This window comes from Balaenoptera ricei, chromosome 8 (genome assembly GCF_028023285.1).
Source record: "Balaenoptera ricei isolate mBalRic1 chromosome 8, mBalRic1.hap2, whole genome shotgun sequence".
Taxonomy (NCBI): Eukaryota; Metazoa; Chordata; class Mammalia; order Artiodactyla; family Balaenopteridae; genus Balaenoptera; species Balaenoptera ricei.
The window spans coordinates 85127373-85145470 of NC_082646.1; the positions used below are offsets into that span (position 1 = coordinate 85127373).

The window sequence follows — 18098 nt, forward strand, 5'->3', positions numbered from 1 at the left end:
CTAGCTGTGACTTGGAAAAATACTACAAATCCACAGCTGCACTGAGGACTCTACCTTCACACATTATCTATAAGAGAAGTGTTCTATATAGAAGTGCTCCTACACAAGTCTTGAGGGCTTAAATGCTTCCTTCTCAGTGTGAAATCATGATCCAGACATGCTAAAATAAACGCACCTTGCAGGAAAAAACAAACAAACAAACAAACATTTAGTAATAATCTAATAATATTTGGTTTGGAAGCCCTTGCTGTTACTTCTTGACCCTTTTACCCTTAAGAAAACCATGTAAGATAAAGGAAAACCCCAGAGTCCCCAAATGACTATATTTCCTGGATTCTCAGAAATACCAAATTCTAATACGTATCAATAAAATTTCATGTAACTTTTCAGATTTTAAAAGGAGATGTTGTGGAAACAATGAAATACATCTTTCCTTCCTAACATAGCCAAATCATTGCTATTGCTATTATAGAATAGTCAATAAACATCCAAGACCAGAGAGCATTTAAACTATATTAAGATATAACCTGACCTAATTGGGTACAGCAAAAGCTACACAGTGCCTTGTCCACAGAGCCAACTTTTTATACCATGACATGCCTGGGATCTTCCCCAAAAAGAAGAAACTGAAGTAATTATTCAGTGACAGGCTATCTTGTATCTGCAAATCAACTTCTTGTAAGGAGCTCAAAATTAAAGAAATTACCCATTATTTTCACAATATCCTAATAAAGCAGATGTAACTCATGGGTTCTAAGTCTCTTTTTCTCCCAGAGGAAGAGTAAACAATTTAGACATAGCATCAGGCATTTATATGGAACTCGGCATTTCAGAGGTTTCACACGTTCTCATTTGCCTCCCATAACAACTCTGTGATGTAACAAATGCTTTATGTGCCCTCTTTTTCACTAATGAGGAAACTGGGGTACAGAGATTAACAGAGTGACTTTCCCAGATGAACGGTGACCAACCCAAATAGTGTTACCCTTAGTCTAATGTTTGTTACATTTTTTGCTCTAAATCCAAAATATATTAAAATGTCACTTTTGAAGTCTTGTTACAAGATGGCATTTCCTTGCTCTGTCACTCTCCATTGTCCACTAGAGATCTTTGGTCTGTACTCAATCAACACCTCTCCCTACCCCTGGCAGTTTTTCATTCTCCAAAGGGTGTTCTTGAGAGGTGTTTCTCTAAAGTGGTTGTGAAGGGGTGAAGAGAAGGGGGTAGCTTTGGTTTTAAACCTAACATTGAATTTACTTTGAATTTTAAATATCATTCAAGGAGAGGTAAGATTTATATTATTATCAAATGATGGCCTGGGATTAAAAGGCTTGAGAAAAGCTATTCTAGCGCTTTTTTTTTTTTTTAAGTTCGCAGTTGTCAGAGTTCATTACGTGCTGAGATACCCTACATAGCATTTTTTCCCCAGACTTCAGAACAACAACTTTATAAAGAATAGAAGTTGAAATACTGGAGAATAAGGCCTCTTATGTATTCTGAGTTTGTGAACCTACATCTCATTATGACTTAACAGTGTAAGTTGGATCACTAGCTGTTACCTCACATTCTAGAACATCTTGTCATGAGTTAAATGCAGTTATATGTGTCACTAATTCCTTTAATAAAAATGATAACGATGGTGATGTGGAAGCCAAATGTTTTGACACAATTCTTTCTTATATCAATTTTAGCAAATAGAATGCTATTTGCTAAATAAATTCTGAGGTGAATCCCCACATTCTGCACTTATGTCGCTACACAAATAAATAAACTTAATAAATCTAGAATTTATGTTGCACATTTAATAGAAAGCTCTTAAGCCATAATCACTGTAGCTGCTGGGCGTCTTAATTCTTCAAGAATTCTTTCAGTGCATGCATTAACTTTGGTTAAATTATTCTGGATTTAAAGGCAGAAGAATATTTAAAATAGTATGGTTTCAGAAGCATCATTGTAACAGAGCAATTTCAAAAGATTCAGTTGCTAAATTTGACTTCATAGTCCCTTTGCAGATCAGTTATTCAGATTTAAGAAGAGAAGGGAATCATGTGCTGTTATCTCTGTGGCCATTCTTCTCACACAAAGAAAATGAGAGAACAATAAAATAAGACTAAGAAATCATTCTTCCAATGATTGTCATTGAACTGTTACATTAGTAAACATTCACAGTATGAAGTCTCTCTCAATCTCCAGCATATAAAGTAGTGCAAAGAAAAAGAAAAAAAAAAAAAAAAGAAAATTCCAGTTCTGTTATCTGTGAACAAAACTTGTTACATTTTCTCTGATTTCATTTCTTCCATTATTGTTAGGCATTTGCCGTCACATCTCCCCAAAATTAATAATAAAATATAATCAATTTCTAAAGGCCCCTGCAGCCTTTTTAAAAGTTAATTTCCAGTTAAAAATAAACTTTAATTAAATCCAAGATAAAATTGTAACCTATAGTCTATTAAATAATCCACTTTCTTTTTTTTCTACATAGTAATTCTTACAATTTTTAAAAAACAACAGCTATGGAATCCAAAGACATGGAATGCTATTAAAGCACTGATAAATGACTGCTCAAATTCATTAGGTCTTACATAGTAAATACTTCAAAATGCCAACTTTTCCCATCACTGCACGATTACTAACAACGTTGACAATTTACTTACACATACACACATGCACGCAGCACTCACACACACACACACACACATACACATTCTCTCCACAGAACCATCTTTACTTTTAACATCTCCTCCAGTAAATGTGCAAAATTCTTGCATTCTAATAAAAAATATAAAGATAGATTTGCTCCTATTTAAGCCTCCCTCTTCTCCAAGATGTATCATTTGTTTGATATGTAATACAAGTTTAGTAACAATTATGCCATGTATAACCATTAAATGGCGTACTACTGTATGCATTGGATTCATTTGCATATATCATTTTCATAACTGCACTCTCTATGCATAAATATATTTGGAGATGCCGGGATTAGGGGGAGGGGCAGTGGTGGGTGGAGAACGAGATTCACACGTCGGTCTCCACAGCTTTCGCGTTAGAACAGTTGTTTTTATCTGTCTCACTGTCATCCCCCTTTCCCTGACACTTCTCCTTTGCACACAGAGATTCCTTAACCCCTTCTTCCATCTCTAGATACTCTGACTTGTCCCCCAGGGAAGAAGAAGTAGAGCTCCGAAATTTCTTCAGCAAATTAGAAGGGAGGTACGGGCAACTGACTGCATTCTGTGTCAGCTGTGTCTGTTCCTCATTTTCAGTCTCTCTGTGGTAGAAATAGTTAAAGTTAGAGACAATCACTGGCACTGGCAAAGCAATGGTTAAGACACCTGCAATGGCACACAGAGACCCTACGATCTTGCCCCCCACAGTGATGGGCTTCATGTCCCCGTAGCCCACAGTTGTCATGGTCACCACGGCCCACCAAAATGCGTCTGGGATGCTTTGGAAATGGGTAGTCGGTTCATCCGCCTCCGCGAAATACACAGCACTGGAAAAGAGGATGACCCCGATGAAGAGGAAGAAGATCAGAAGGCCCAGTTCCCGCATGCTGGCTCGGAGCGTGTGGCCCAGGATCTGCAGGCCCTTGGAGTGCCTGGAGAGTTTGAAGATCCGGAATACTCGGACCAGACGGATGATCCTGAGGATGGCAAAGGACATGGCCTGCTGCTGCTGACCGTTGCCACCCCCCTGCTGCTGGGCCAGATCCGTGCCCAGCGTGATGAAGTAAGGCAAAATGGAGACAATGTCAATGATGTTCATGATGTTTTTGAAGAAGAGGGCTTGGCTGGGACAAGCAAAGCAGCGAACCACAAACTCAAAGGAAAACCACACAATACAGACTGTCTCCACAATGAAGAAGGGGTCGTTGAATATCGTGTGCCCTGAGTTCTCCGGGTGGGGGGCCGAGGTGTCGTTCAACAACCCACTGTGCCCGCCTGTGCTCAGGGCCATGATAAGATCCCTGTCGTCCCTAAACTCTGGCAAGGTTTCCAGGCAGAAGATGACAATGGAGATGAGGATGACCAGGACCGAGACGATAGCTATGCCCCTCGCCGGACTGGAGCTCTCTGGATACTCAAAGAGCAGCCAGATCTGCTTTTTGAACTCGCTCTCTGGCAAGGCCCGGTCCTCCTCGTCTCTCACAAAGCCCTCGTCCTCCCGAAACTTGAGCAGGGCCTCCTCCCCCAGCTGGTAGAACTTCACCTCCTCAGTGAAGATATCAAAGGGGACGTTGACGGGCCTCTTCAGGCGGCCCCCTGACTGGTAATAATACAAGATGGCATCAAAGCTAGGCCTGTTCCTGTCAAAAAAATACTCGTTACGCAAAGGGTCGAAATACTGAGTCCTCTTCTCAGGGTCCCCCAGCAAAGTCTCGGGAAACTGGGCCAGAGTTTTCATCTGGGTCTCAAAGCGCAGGCCTGAGACGTTGATCACCACGCGTTCACAGCAGTCGCTGTAGCGGACCGAGCTGTAGCCGCCACCGCCCCCATCGTCCTGGGGCAGCAGGTCGGTGTAGGAGCACTCATCGCCGTGGTCGTCCTCACTGTAGTAAAACCTTCCCTCCTCCTCCTCCTCTTCCTCCTCCTCCTCCTCCTCCTCCTCTTCCTCCTCCTCCTCCTCCTCCTCACTCAGATCCCGCAGGATCTTCTCCTCGGAGCCACTGGGCATCAGGTCGGAGCAGTGAGGAAAGCTGCTCTGCCGGTGGTGGACTTTCTTCTTCTCGGGCCGCTGTCGCCTCCTCCTCCTACTTCCCCGGCCGCTCTGAGGGTCTTGGGAGGTGCAGGCCCCACGCAACTGGTGGTGGTGATGGTGGGCGCCCCCTCCAGACCCCCCGCCGCCTTCCACAGCAGCTGTGGCCGCGGCGACAGCGGCCGCCGCAGCCGCCCTCGAGTGAGCCAGCCTCTCGCGCTCCCGGGCCCGGGCCTGCGCGGCGTAACCGTAAGGCATGTGACTGTTGCACCCTGAGCTCTCCGCACTCACCATTGCAACCTCCATGGTGGTGGTTTGGGGAAATGGCTGGTTCCAGTTGGAGAAGAAGAAGAAGAAAGAAAAATAGGGCAGCTTCTTTTCTCACCAAATTAAGGTAAGTTTGGAACCCTTAAGCAGATTGCTTGGAAGACTAAGGATATTTTCAGTCCAACTTTGCATTTTCTGTTTTTAAATCAGCACACCCCATGCTCTCTCTTCCCAGGGATTCAGTGTTGCTCTCCAGAGCTTGGCTCCTCCAGAGAAACAGCCTGGCACTTTCAAGCCTAAGTCAGAAAATGTTGGGGTCTCCCAAACACTTATTTTGGGGGGGATGTTCAAAGCGGGAAATACGTCTAGAATGTGGTGTTGATGCTGCGAGATTTAAAGGCAGCAAGTATCCAACAGCCAGCAGTCGTGCCTAGAAAATGGAATATATTTTTCTGCCATGGAAATTGTCCAAAGCTCAGTCCATCAAATTTAAATAAAATGCAAATAAGCCTTTAAGTCTTAGCACTTGCCTTCTAGTGATGGCTTGACCCATGTTAACATGTGACTTGAAGTATGTCCAGACATTGCCACTCAAAGCCTATCAGGATGATTCTCCAGGCTTTCCCCTTAAATTCATCACTGGCTTCCTGGACCCAGGGGCAATGCCGAGCTAGCTTTAGAGGCAAAGACCTTGGGAGGTAGAGAAGGTGCAAGATGAGGTGTCAGCGGGGGCAAGCCCAGCTCTGAGGTCTCCATAGAAATCAAGGAAATGCAGAGCATCCTTCAGCTAAAATCATGCAGAAGAAGCCACTTCACCTGAAAAAGGAAGGGAAACAAGCATAGGAGAAAAATAAAAAGAAGAATCAAATAATAAAGAGTAAACTGAGCGTTTCCTTCACATATACTTTTTTCTCCTGTCCTCAAGCAAGCAAGCCATTATATAAAGCACCAAAGCGACTATAAATTTCCAAGGAGCAGTATGGGGCAGCTTGTTAAATCTCCTTCTCACTAAACATCCTTCTTTCCTTCTTCTTTGGATATATTTCAGCACTGTCTACTTTTGTGGCAACTCAAGTATTTTTTTCTCTCTCCACTCTTGACCCACATGGCTCTTCCTTCAATCCACCTTTTCACTAATGCCAGGTCTTAATTCTCACTGTCACTCTCTTCATTCCACAATAACAATGCTGTCACTTTACAGCTGCTTCCATCATTCATTGATCTCAAGGCATTTTTTAAAATTTCCACACAAAATATTTCTGAATTTAGTGGCCGTCCACCCCTCTCTGTCTTGATTCAGGATTAGAGAGGTCAGAAAAAACAGTTTTCTTTAATCCAGGTTCCACCACTTAAACAATCTTCAATCACATCATCTACAAAGTGTACATAATAATACAACCTCCCCCATCCCACTTTTGAGAGGATAAATGAGATAACTGATGTTGACAGAACGCCACAGTGCCTTGTACATGAGGAACATCAATAAAGGCTGGCGGTTATTAACAACATAACATTTTATGGTCAATCTACCCACCCCCAAATGCATATGTCCTCATAGCAGTGTCTAAGCAGGGGAAGGGCAGAACGTGAGGACATCCAGGACATTTTGAGACTCACCAATGGCCTGTATTATGTTGGCACTCCCTGACTCGCTGAAGCATGTCCCTGTTGTTGTTTTTCTGTTCCCCTGACTCCAGAACACTCCCTACCACCCACAACCTAGGAGCTTATCCCAGTTTCCATTTCTCTAATAATCATCTTCTCTCCTTGCAGTTCCCCCATGTTCACCTCGATGCTTCCTCCTACACTTTGCTCAAGGAACTATCTCCTTATGGTTCAAATCCCAGTTTGTGTGCACTTTGTTTTCAGCCTATGATACTTTCTTCCCTATAATTTAACTGTAGTTCCCATCCCCCAAATTCCCCTCTCTTTTCCTTCCCTCCCCCACCCCCCCCCCTTTATTTCCAGTCTGCCACTTCCTGATCACATCTTCCTTGCAGCCCTCCTCTGTCCCCACTGTCACTTGGTATTCCTGACCTTTCTTCTTCCTTAGTTTGCTCTCCGTAGGTCCAACTAACGCATCTCCTCTGCCAGGACCTGTAAATGCTCCTGCTCCAATCTTGCTTCTCCTGTCTCCTCTTGCTTCTTCCATTCACTCTGTCCAACAGGACTTCCAAGAATGCAGAGAGCGGCCGAGAGAATTGGGGAGGGTAACGACAGCCAGAATTCAGGGCACCTCCCAGCCTCTATTACCGGAAGTACTTGGAGCCATTAACAGGACCCAGTGCTTGACCACCTGCTGCTCCTTGCTGAATCGTGTCAGCCTAGAAGCCTAAATACACCTGGGTTTTATCAAGTGACAAGCAGGGAAGTGGCAAACAAAGGTCTTCCCAATCACACATTCTAATGTGGTCATACACATTCTCCCAGGGCAAGAGGTGAGCCTGACTGGGGACACAAAACCCAGAAAATACACCTCTGAGGGCTTCTGGAATGACGTCCCCCTCCCTTTGCCTGACTCCTAACATCATCTCATACTCTGAAATGTTCACTCTCACAAGGTCTCCGAATCTCTGTCTTCACTGTGGAGGGTCAGGCCAACATCCTTTAAAGACTTTCACACAAGCCAAACTGCCTGAGAGTTTGCTCAGTTTCTTCCCCAACCCCTCAAAGCAGTTATAATACACTATTTAAATAAAGCCCCAGTGTAACCAAAGTGCCTGTAAATTTGTATACTACGCACACCCCCTCTTCCATCCAACTGACTCCCAGAAGGTCACGAGTTAGAGGGTCTTCTAATTCACAATCAACTCTTCAGGAGAGCTAGACTAGCCCTCTTCACACCAAATAATTTCTTATTTACTTATTCATATATTTGGGTTTGTTCATTTTGTTTAACTCCCTCCCCCACTGTAAAAAAAAAGCAAATCTAATTTGCTACCAGTTACCTCACTATCCCTGACCTTAGAAGAAGAAGAAGAGGATATAAAAAGGGAGGGAGAGAGTGAAGAAAAAAAAAAAAAAGAAAGAAAGAATCCAACCAGCAAATCAGACTAGTTTAAAATCTCTCTTCCTTCTCAACTCAAGGTATTCATGTTAGGAGAATCTATTCAAGCCGACTCTCAAGAGACTTTATGGGGGAGACCTTTGCAGGGTAATGTCCCTTCCTTTTAAACACCACCAACTAATAGGATTTTGCTGACTACCAATTCCCCAATCCCTGTGCCCCCAAACAAGAGCTAAGCATCCCGCCCCTCCTCCTCCTCCTCCCCCCCCCCCCCCACAACAAGGCTGTTTTCATCTCTCAGTGCTAATTCCTGCAACTGTTTTAGGGTGGTACCTGAACCTTATCAGAGAGAGAAAAGGAGAAAGAGAAGACTGAGAGAGAGAATTCCAAGGGCCAATACCGTGAGAAATATACACTTCAACGCACGCCATTTATACAGTCCCTATGTGTTGCTCAAATGCTCAGAAAATGCACGCAAACCCAAATGTTGGGAGAAGCAGCAATTTAAACCCGTTCACCAGCTGTTCCCAAAGAAACGGAACCAGTGAGTCTGGGATGAGGCAAAACGATGCTAAATCTAAATAAACCCCACCTCGTTGGGAAACGACATCTTTAATCGCGCCCTTGCCTCCAGACCTAGGTTCCCGCTCGGGCACATTAAGCAGGGCGCACGCACCCCATCCCTTGGGTTGGGAAAATAACAACTGTTGGCCCCCCGGAAAGCCGCACAGCATCTGCACCTCCCTTCTCCCACCTCCTGGTTTATTTTTAACCGCCTTCCATTCATGCCCTTCTGTCACATTCTCGATATTATTTATCCCTCAAATGTCCACTGTTTCTTAACAGCCAAAAGAGGAGAGTAGAGGAAAGATAAGAGAGGTATCATACTTACCATTCCCAGGCGGGGTGCAAAATAAAAATAAAGAAAATCCCCGGTTGGCTTTTTTTCCCTCCTCAAGCTGCAACAGCTGGAGGAGGGGAAGAATGATCTTGGGGGTGGAAGGAATCACTCCGGTGTGGCAGGTGGAGGCTCCAAAATATCCACGGAACAAGTTCTATTGCCTGGCCAGCGGGGGTGCACAGAATCCTCGCTGCTGGAGCCCGGGGGTGGGGATCGGGGCTGCCCCAGGGAGGACCCCAAGACTCCTGGTTCCTCGGGAGTTCAGCACAGAAGGGCTCGACGGGGAAAGAAAGTCAAGGTTCCCCAGAGAAAGAAACAAAATCCTAGACAGCAGCGATCACTTGTTAATCCCGAATTCCTCCAATATCCTTCCCTCTCCCTCTCTCGCTGGCTGCAGAAGCAGCACACGCCTCCCCTGGCCGGGAGCGCGCGCCGGCCGGGGGCGGGGCCAGGGCCGTCCGAGGGTGTGGCGTTCACGGCGGTCACCGGGGGCGCCTCCCGGCGCGGCGAGGCGGGCGCAGTCACGACGCCGTGACTGCCGGCCCCCCGGCCGCGGCCCCCCGACAACGAGGCTCCAGGGAGCCAGTGGGAACCATTCCAGGATCCCCCGGCTTGCGCCCCCAGAGGCGAGGAGCTAATCCCGGAGAGAGAGGTGTCCCCTTTGGAGCTGAAATGGGGTCCCGACGGCAGAGCAGGAACGCCAAGAGAGGCTGGAAGGGGTGACTTCGACGGCAGGTCCAGTCTCGACCGCAAGGTGCTTCTGGGCTTCTTCTCCTCTCCCCGGCCCGCTTTCTCTGCATCTCCCCCGGCACCCCACCCACCAGCCCCGGCACCATAACGGGTTTGTGGGGTTGGGAGCCCGGGTGCATCTCTGGCGAGGCCGCCAGCCCGCAGCTCTCTAGTCGTCTGCTAGCGCGCCCAGACCCCTCGGCCTCCGCCTCCCTTGTAGAGAGAGAGTTTGCCGGCTTCAACTCGGGGGTCGGGCCTCCCAGGAGCGGAGGAGACCGACTTTACGCAGGTGTCCGACCCCTGGGAGGGAAGGATTACTGAAATTGGAATCGGGCCCAGGCTAAGGGCTGCGCAGGGAGGCTGAGGTCCGAGTTAGGATAGAGTCGGAGCGCTAGGAGCAGGTTGCAAGTCCGCCCCGGGGGCGGGGGGCTTTGGGAGAATGGGAGGAGCCCTCGGCGAACCTGTTGCTGCAAAAAGAAATACGATTTGGCAAGAGGTCTGGCTCCCGGGAGGTCTCTAACGTAGTGGTCGGATCTCCAATGCCACCCACCTCCATAAAACAACAAAAACCGCACTTCCCCAAGGCCCCCCCCCCACCCGCCCCGCGCCGTGGGCAGGCGAGTGCGCTCGCAGCGGCGTCCTCACCCCGGTGGACTCTCGGATTGCTTATTAGCTGGCTGGCGTGTAAAATGCCCCTGGATGTCGATGTAAATATGCAATTCTCACAAATATGCCAAAAGAAAGATTAGCGGTGGGGAGTCAGAATTTACACACACACACACACACACACACACACACACACACAAGCTCAGGTGGCGACGGGGCTCCGGGCACCTCTCCCGGCTCCCTCTCTGATGGGCCAAGCAGGCAGTGGCGGCGTGCGTCCGGACTGCTGGAGCAAACTCGACCTTGGGGGGTCAGTTGGCGCCAAGGCAGCCACTGTCGTGTTCAGCTGGCAGCTTTGTTCGAGGGCCCTATTGGGCATCCTCCTTTTGTGGTGCTCTATTAATTATTAAGAGAAATATTCCCGAGCTGAATTATAGATACGCGCTGTGCTCACTCACCTAACCGCTGCTGGCTTGGCGAAGGACAACAGGAGGGCTGATTCTCGTTCCCGTTTGATTTTTTTTTTTTTGGGCGGCGGGAAGGATCTTTTTAAATAACTAAAAAATTCTCATTGTAATCGGTGAAAAGGAAAAAAAAAATTTTAACTGACATGGGGTCTGGTGTTCCTAACTTCTTCCAGTTAGTGACAAAAGTTAGAACCTTCGTCTTGAATGAATTTATCTGTGATCCTCTGGCCTCAACCGCAGGTGGAGGAACTGAGAGAAAGATGGCGTCCATGCCAGCTCTAGAGAGGCTCTGTCTCAGTTCATGCCCCACTATAATCCATTTCTGAAAGTAGGGAGGGTGGATTTCTCCAAAAGTAAAAAACATCCCATGTACTGGCCCCAGACCCTCTCTGTACCGCCACAATGTGAAGTAGTCACTGTGCAGTTTCAAACATGCCAAAAGCAGATGGTTGAGTTTATTGTTGTCTCGTCAGAAGGATGTTTCTTGGGATGGTAGAAGGCAGGGCTGAGAGCACAGGACCTTGGGACTAGTTTCCCAAAAGCAATTTGTGAGATCAGTTGGAAGCAACTGTGGAATACTCTCAGGGAGATGAAAACTGAGATCGAATGATACACAAAAGAAGACTGGTATATTGAAGCTTGGACATTTTAATTGGATCATGTTAAAACTTTATGAATTACGCTTCCATGTGCCATTTACTGTTTGTTCCTATCACAGCTCAGAGAATTTTAAAGTTTAAAATGCCTGAGGTCTTTATAAATATTTACACTTCTTAGGTATCAGGAATCTGAATAACTAAAGCACCACAGCAAGAACACAGCTGAGGAAAAACCACTTTCATGAAGATGTTCATTCAGGTCATACAAGGTATAGTTACTGAGAACTTGATCAAGGCTGGTAACACTCTTTTGAGTGCCCACCTAGCGGCTCTCTGGCTCTCTGCTAAATACTTTGCATACATATTGTTTAATTTTATCTGCATAACTAAACATTTTACGTGATAGGGATTATTATTATCACTATTTTATAGAGAAGGAAATTGAGGCTTATGATGGTTAATGAACTTGCCCCAAAGTTACACGGCTAATTATTTAGCAGAACTGGGCCTTTAACAGCTGACTCCGCAATGTGGACAATCCCCATGCTAGTGATGATAATGCCCCGTGGTCTAACGCCCATTCGTCCTCACAAGCTATTGGCTGTTACAGATACAGAGGCAGTTTAGGAAACAAGGGGGTATGTGCTTTGATGGAGGTATGAGAAACGTGTTCCTGGGATGCAATGAATGGAGTAGCATCTAATTTGGGGGAAGCAAGCAAGATTGACAAAGAAAGGGGAAATGTGTCTGAGGAATGTGAGAATTGGAGTGGCTGCCATAGAGAATACATGGGCATGTGGCACTGGCGTGGACGGAATAACTGGAACCTGAGGGGTAGGCGGCCCCCAACTGGGAAGAGCATGCTTCTCACCCAGGCATCCCCCCATTCCCAAACACACACACACACACACACAGACACACACACACGCACAGACACATATACATGCACACAGACACACACACGCGCACACACACACAGACACACGCACACACACACACACACACACACACACACACACACACACAGACCTCTTTGAACTTTAAAAGAATTTCTTTATAAAGCAAACAAGAAACATTCCATTTCTCTTCCTGAAATTCTCTTAAGGATTCCTAGAAAGTCCCACAGATAAACAGTAGCAGAAAGATCCTTTGCTGTGACCAACAAAAATCTACCTTGTCTCAGTTTCAAACTGTTTTCTCTGGAGAGGAAAAAATTATTTTCTTGCCTTTCTTAATCATCAACTAGTCAAAATTCTTCAAGCACCCTACACCCAAATATACCTATTACCACTCATAATTTCTCCCTGGCTTTGAATTCTCTCAGTGGTAATACAAGTATTCCAGACCACACTATGAAGCTTATGCTTATACAGAAAAGGGCAAAGGGCAGCAGATCTTCCTTTGTACAAAGCAGATAGGCCCTGTGGGATACACACTAAGTCCATTATAAATGTTTTTGTTCTCTTTGGGGACCATGGTCTCCAGTGAATTGCAGCGTTCTGTTTACTTCACCTCTCTCTCCCCCAGAAGCCCACAACACCTCCCTGAATACAGGCAGTGTATCCCGAGCAACCAGCGCAATACCTGATCCAGAGCAGGCATTCGATAAGAATGTACTAAAATGAATGAATAATGGAAGAGGCTTCCATTTGCCAAGAAAGCTCAGTGAATGTGTTGGGAGAAAACCCAGAGAAGATTGTTTTTTTACCTGCTTACCCCAGACTCTCAGCGCTCGGCCTTTTAAAGTTCTGAAGGGATGTGAGGGGTAAAGAGTTCTGGGGGACTTGATTCCATGCTTCCCATTCCCTAATGTATGGATGCAGATGTTCTGAGCAGCCCATAATTCCTTATGAAGTATGAGTCACTCAGCTAGTTTTTCCTTGTAGATGGATTTTTCAGTGACCTTTCACCACACCACCTTGCATTCCGTTTTATGCATACCAGTACCAGTCAGGTCTTAAGACCTCAGAACAGCATAATCACTTCTCATTAAAGTGAGGAAACATCAATCCTGGAGAGAAAGACTAACCACTCACTTCCTGACTCTCTGACCACAGCTCTGTGTAGGTACAGTGGGGAGTAAGACAGCTACTCTCTGCCCTGGATGGACACCTGCAGTCTAGAGGGTGAGAGATACATCAACACACCCATGTGGTTAGGGTCTGATAGAAGACACACGAGGAGCAGAGAGAAGCAGCACTAACTGAGGTTAGAAAGGTCCTCAAGCCAGAAGGAGCCACGGGGCAAAGGCTTACTGAATAAGAATGGCAAGAATGAGTGTAAGAATAAGCAAAGAGAAGCAGAGGATCTGATATGGAATGGGAATGGGAAGCAGTGAGTGTGGACTTAGATATGCCACGCTCAAGAGTTTGAACTACGGTCTGTGACAAAACACTGCATGAAAGGATTCTCAACCCTTTTTCCACCTCTACACACAGGACAGATGTGGTTCACGTGCATGACACACTCCCCTGGGCAAACGCAGATGAGCAGCTACAGCATCACTAAATAGACTGAGTTGCAGGCATTTCCAGGCTTCCTGGCTACAGTGGCATCTTTCTCCTCCATCTATGAATGCATCTGAGAAGCCAAGTGAGTGAAATTGAGTTGGCAAAACCTTAAATCATCTCAGATTTAGATTTCTGAATGCAAATCAATCAAAAATGTCCTTCGTTAACTGAAGTAACTCAGAATTTGCAATGTACCGCATCTTTAATAGTAATATACCAATGTGGGGTGACACTGCTGTTGAGACCCACCCTGTCAGACCCAGTAGTTCCTCTGGTCCAGGATCCCCTGTGGATACCTAAATCTGAAGATACTCAAAGCCATTAATATAAAAATGGCATAGTACGGTCAGCCCTCCGTATCTGCGGGTTCTGCATCCACAGATTGGTTGGTTGACTGCATGGATGCAGAACCAGTGGGTACTGAGGGCCAACTGTACGCCATAACAAGGTGAAGTGGATTCATTCTTCTAGCTCTTTGTTATGCTTTCCTTATATGTGGTTAGAATATACAGCAGTTATGGAGACTCACTTAAAATGAAATATCCACCTTGGTGCAGATAAAAATCACCCACATCCTTGTGTGCGGGCACCAATCAATCAGGTGCAAACTCGGAGCAGAGACGAATTGAAGAAGGTTTAGGTATGGAAGAGTTTTCTGTCCCTACAGACATTACCACCACCCTGCCTTCCATATTAACTCCTAATAATTTATGTCAAGGAGCTTTTCCCGTATAAGTAAATGTGGGCCTTTTTATAAAAATAAGAGGTCATGGTATACTTCCTGCCAACAATGTGTTCCAAACTCTGAAGGTCCCTTTAAATATGGTCAATGACCATGGTACAGGCTGGATTCTACTCTGTCAAGAGTTGGCTGCTTTGCCATCTTCCCCATTTTGATTGTGATCAGTACATTTCACCCCCTAGAACAGACATCACCAAGGCTTAAAACAGGCCTTTGCTCTACAGCCTAAGAATGTTAACTGCCTCCTCCAGGCTGCCAACACCCATCACAGCCCTGACCATCTCTCCTTCATCAGACCAACATTACTTCTGATTTGGTTAAGTACTAGAAAGACTTTGTCCAGCACATGCTTTCCAAAACAAGGGCCATAGTTGTAGGAAGGATGCTCTCATGTAGAAGAAATTTGTAGTAGGTACAGATCAGTTAAGAAATATACCCCAAATTATGTCTGCTCTTTGCTCACTTTTCTCCACTCCTGGCTAAGAGAGAAACACAATTCTGGGGATTAGCCAACGATATACAGTCGACCCTTGAAAGACGCAGGGGTTGGGGCACCAGCCCTCTGCACAGTCAAAAATCCGAGTATAATTTATAGTCATTCCTCCCTCTCTGCAGTTGAGCTTTCGTGAATTCAACCAACCAACTACAGCGTATTGGAAAAAAATTCTTGCATAAGTGGACCTGCACAATTCAAACCCATGTTGTTCAAAGGTCAACTGTATTTTAGAACCAAAAGCACAAACAAACAAAGCTGAGAGCATGAGTGTCTAGGTTGTTAACTTATGGTTTCTCATCACTGGTTGCTGAGAACAACACATCAGCTATCAGGTTTTATATACACTAGAAGCCCCTCTAATTTATCTCTCAGTCAACCTCAAAAATCAGCTCTTATTCTGAATAAACACAGAGAACATAGGCTGACAGCCCCAAAGTTCACACAGGAGTACAAAAACTGACAGTCTTCTTTAGATGGTTTTTCAGAACGAATCCTTTTCTGAATTCATATATAGATTTGAACTTGAAAGTAAATTACAGTGAAATTCTAATGATTTACAATAGCCCTGGGGGGGGGGTAAAAATAAACATTTGACTAAAGCAATTACTCTTGGACTGCTTGCAGGGCTGGAGCAGAGATCAGATGCTGGGGTTATAAGATTGTCTCTCCAGCTTCCTGGTTGCAGAACCTCCTGCAAGACACTTAACCCTTGTGAATCTCAGTTTCCTTATCTATAAAAAGGGGAACTGTACTATCAGTCCTCTTTTACAAGATCATGAGCGTAGATCATATAAGAAAATGTAAGAAAACTGTTCTACAACCATAAAAGTAAAACATAAATAGAAGACATTATTTTAAAGTAATAATCATCTGTTATGGACTGAATGTTTGTGTACCTCCCCACCCCCCAAATTCATATGTTGAAGCCGTAAACTCCAATGTGATGGTGTTTGGAGGTGGGGCCTTTGGGAAGTAATTAGAGTTCGATGAGGTCATAAGGATGGGGCCTTCATGAGGGGATTGGTGCCCTTATAAGAAAGAGACACCAGAGAGAGATATTAATCTCTCTCTCTCTCTCTCTTTCTCTCTCACTCTCTCAGAAAGATGGTGGCTGCCTACAAGCCCAGAGAAGAGGCCTCAGAATGAAACCTACCTTGCCAGCACCTTGATCTTAGGCTTTCCAGCATCCAGACTGTAAGAAAATAAACTCCTGTTGTTTAAGCCACCCAGTCTATGGTATTTTTTTTTATGGCAGCCTGAACTGATTACGACATCATCAAAACTTGATAACAGATATTTAACCTGTCTTTCCTAGCAAACTTTGCTATGGTATTAGAAACTGGTACCTGAAACTCAGCAACATGTTGGGTAAGAAATGATCCTTACAGGTTTTCTTTCAAGGAATGGAAAGATTTGTAATCAACTTGCCAGTTGTTAACATGGTAGTAAAATTTTATTAGGCCTTCATAATCTAAAACTCACTCTAAACCAATTTGGAATTTTGGGCAGTTTTTCTTGTAAAATGGCTACAGATGACATTAGCTTGAATATCCTGAATATTGTTAACAGTATTAACTGTTCATTAATTCAACAAAATTTTATTGAGCACCTCCTTTATCTCAGGCATCAGTCTAAGCACGAAGCAGTAGTGATAAACAAAGATAAAGCCCCTGCTCTTAAAAAGATAAGCAGGACTTCCCTGGTGGTGCAGTGGTTAAGAATCCGCCTGCCAATGCAGGGGACACAAGTTCGAGCCCTGGCCTGGGAAGATCTCACATGCCGCAGAGCAACTACTGAGCCTGCACTCTAGAGCCCACGAGCCACAGCTACTGAGCCCGCGTGCCACAACTACTGAAGCCCTCGTGCCTAGAGCCCGTGCTCCGCAACAAGAGAAGCCACCGCAATGAGAAGCCTGCACACTGCAACGAAGAGTATCCCCGGCTCACCGCAACTAGAGAAAGCCTGTGCGCAGCAACGAAGACCCAACACAGCCAAAAATTAATTAATTAATTAATTAATTTAAAAAAAAGATAAGCAAAGTTATTTCACACAACATTAACTGTTATGAGGAAAATAATATAAAGTAATAGAGTGTCAGGAAAAAGGTTTTCAACTTCAGTTGGCTAACTACAGAGAAGGTGACATTTGAACTGAGGCCTACGTGACAAGAAAGCTTGCCATGTGAAGATTTAGGGCAGAGAAAAGAAAATCTGTTAGAAAAGGTCTGAACAGATGTGGTCTAAAAATTGAAAATGTCAGACAAGGGTAGCTAGAAAGCAAAGGCTTTCCCATAAGGAGTCTAGTGAACAGATAGAATCTAATGCACGAGAGTCCTAATACGATTTAATTCTACATAGCACCACCTAATCATTTTAAGTTGGGATCATGGAAGTGCACCTCCCTCCTTCCGTCCTCAGACCCCAATTTCAGGCTTAGTCACTCTTCTAAGTATCTGTGAATAGATAGGAAGGAGCCTTCCTAGGGGGTTAGAGAGGTAGTCCTGGGCAGAGAGAAGAGTTCACAGTTCTACATCAGAAAACCGCTCACATGTACATAAGAGGTGATGATTGCTATCCCCAGGTGTCCTGAGTTGTAAATGTAGTTCCCACATTTCTCTCCCTGGTCTAGTGCTGCCTATTCTCTAAAAGGCAGGATGTGCTGTCTCTGTTACAACTTCTGTTTTATTAACAGTTCTTTTCAGAGCAAGGAATAGAAAGCCATTCAAGCTAGCTCATAAACAGTCGGCTTACAGTAAGGTTATTGTCAGATCTTACAGGAGTCCACAAAAGAGCTGAAGAACTCTTTCTCAGTAATGAGTCTGCTTTCCCATAATGTCTCCATACATGTGGCCCCACAATGGCTGAGTTAGCCCCATTGTTATACAGTCTTTCAGTTTAAAGGTCCTTCACATGCTCTACAATATCTAAAAGGAGGAATCTGATCAATTTAGCTCAGCTTTTTAACCAAGCCAATCAAGTCACAAATTACCAGCTTAACTGGTCAAGCCACCAATGTCCCAAAGGGAAGTTCACTCATCTGAGTCTGTAGCTAGAATGGAATTTTCTGAACAGGGGCCAAT

At 45.1% G+C, this 18098-nt stretch overlaps 1 protein-coding gene and 1 long non-coding RNA gene across 3 annotated transcripts; one reads left to right on the forward strand and one right to left on the reverse strand.

The window, feature by feature from the left end:
• Positions 1-2972: 2972 nt before the first annotated feature.
• KCNA4 (potassium voltage-gated channel subfamily A member 4) lies at positions 2973-5017 on the reverse strand. Its single transcript, XM_059929626.1, has one exon. It carries the CDS (start codon positions 4999-5001, stop codon positions 3016-3018), a length of 1986 nt encoding a protein of 661 aa, XP_059785609.1. The 5' UTR covers positions 5002-5017; the 3' UTR covers positions 2973-3015.
• Positions 5018-9338: 4321 nt separating this feature from the next.
• On the forward strand, positions 9339-16244 carry LOC132369915 (uncharacterized). Of its 2 annotated transcripts, XR_009504489.1 has the most exons (4): positions 9339-9624; positions 11450-11540; positions 13710-13863; positions 16120-16244. It is a non-coding gene; the product is annotated as an uncharacterized LOC132369915 (long non-coding RNA). The 2 variants fall into 2 exon arrangements; XR_009504488.1 differs by lacking the exon at positions 11450-11540.
• Positions 16245-18098: the final 1854 nt, after the last annotated feature.

Excerpts from the sequence above, each read along its gene's own strand:
- KCNA4 (XM_059929626.1), bottom strand. The coding sequence starts at position 5,001 with ATGGAGGTTGCAATGGTGAGTGCGGAGAGCTCAGGGTGCAACAGTCAC.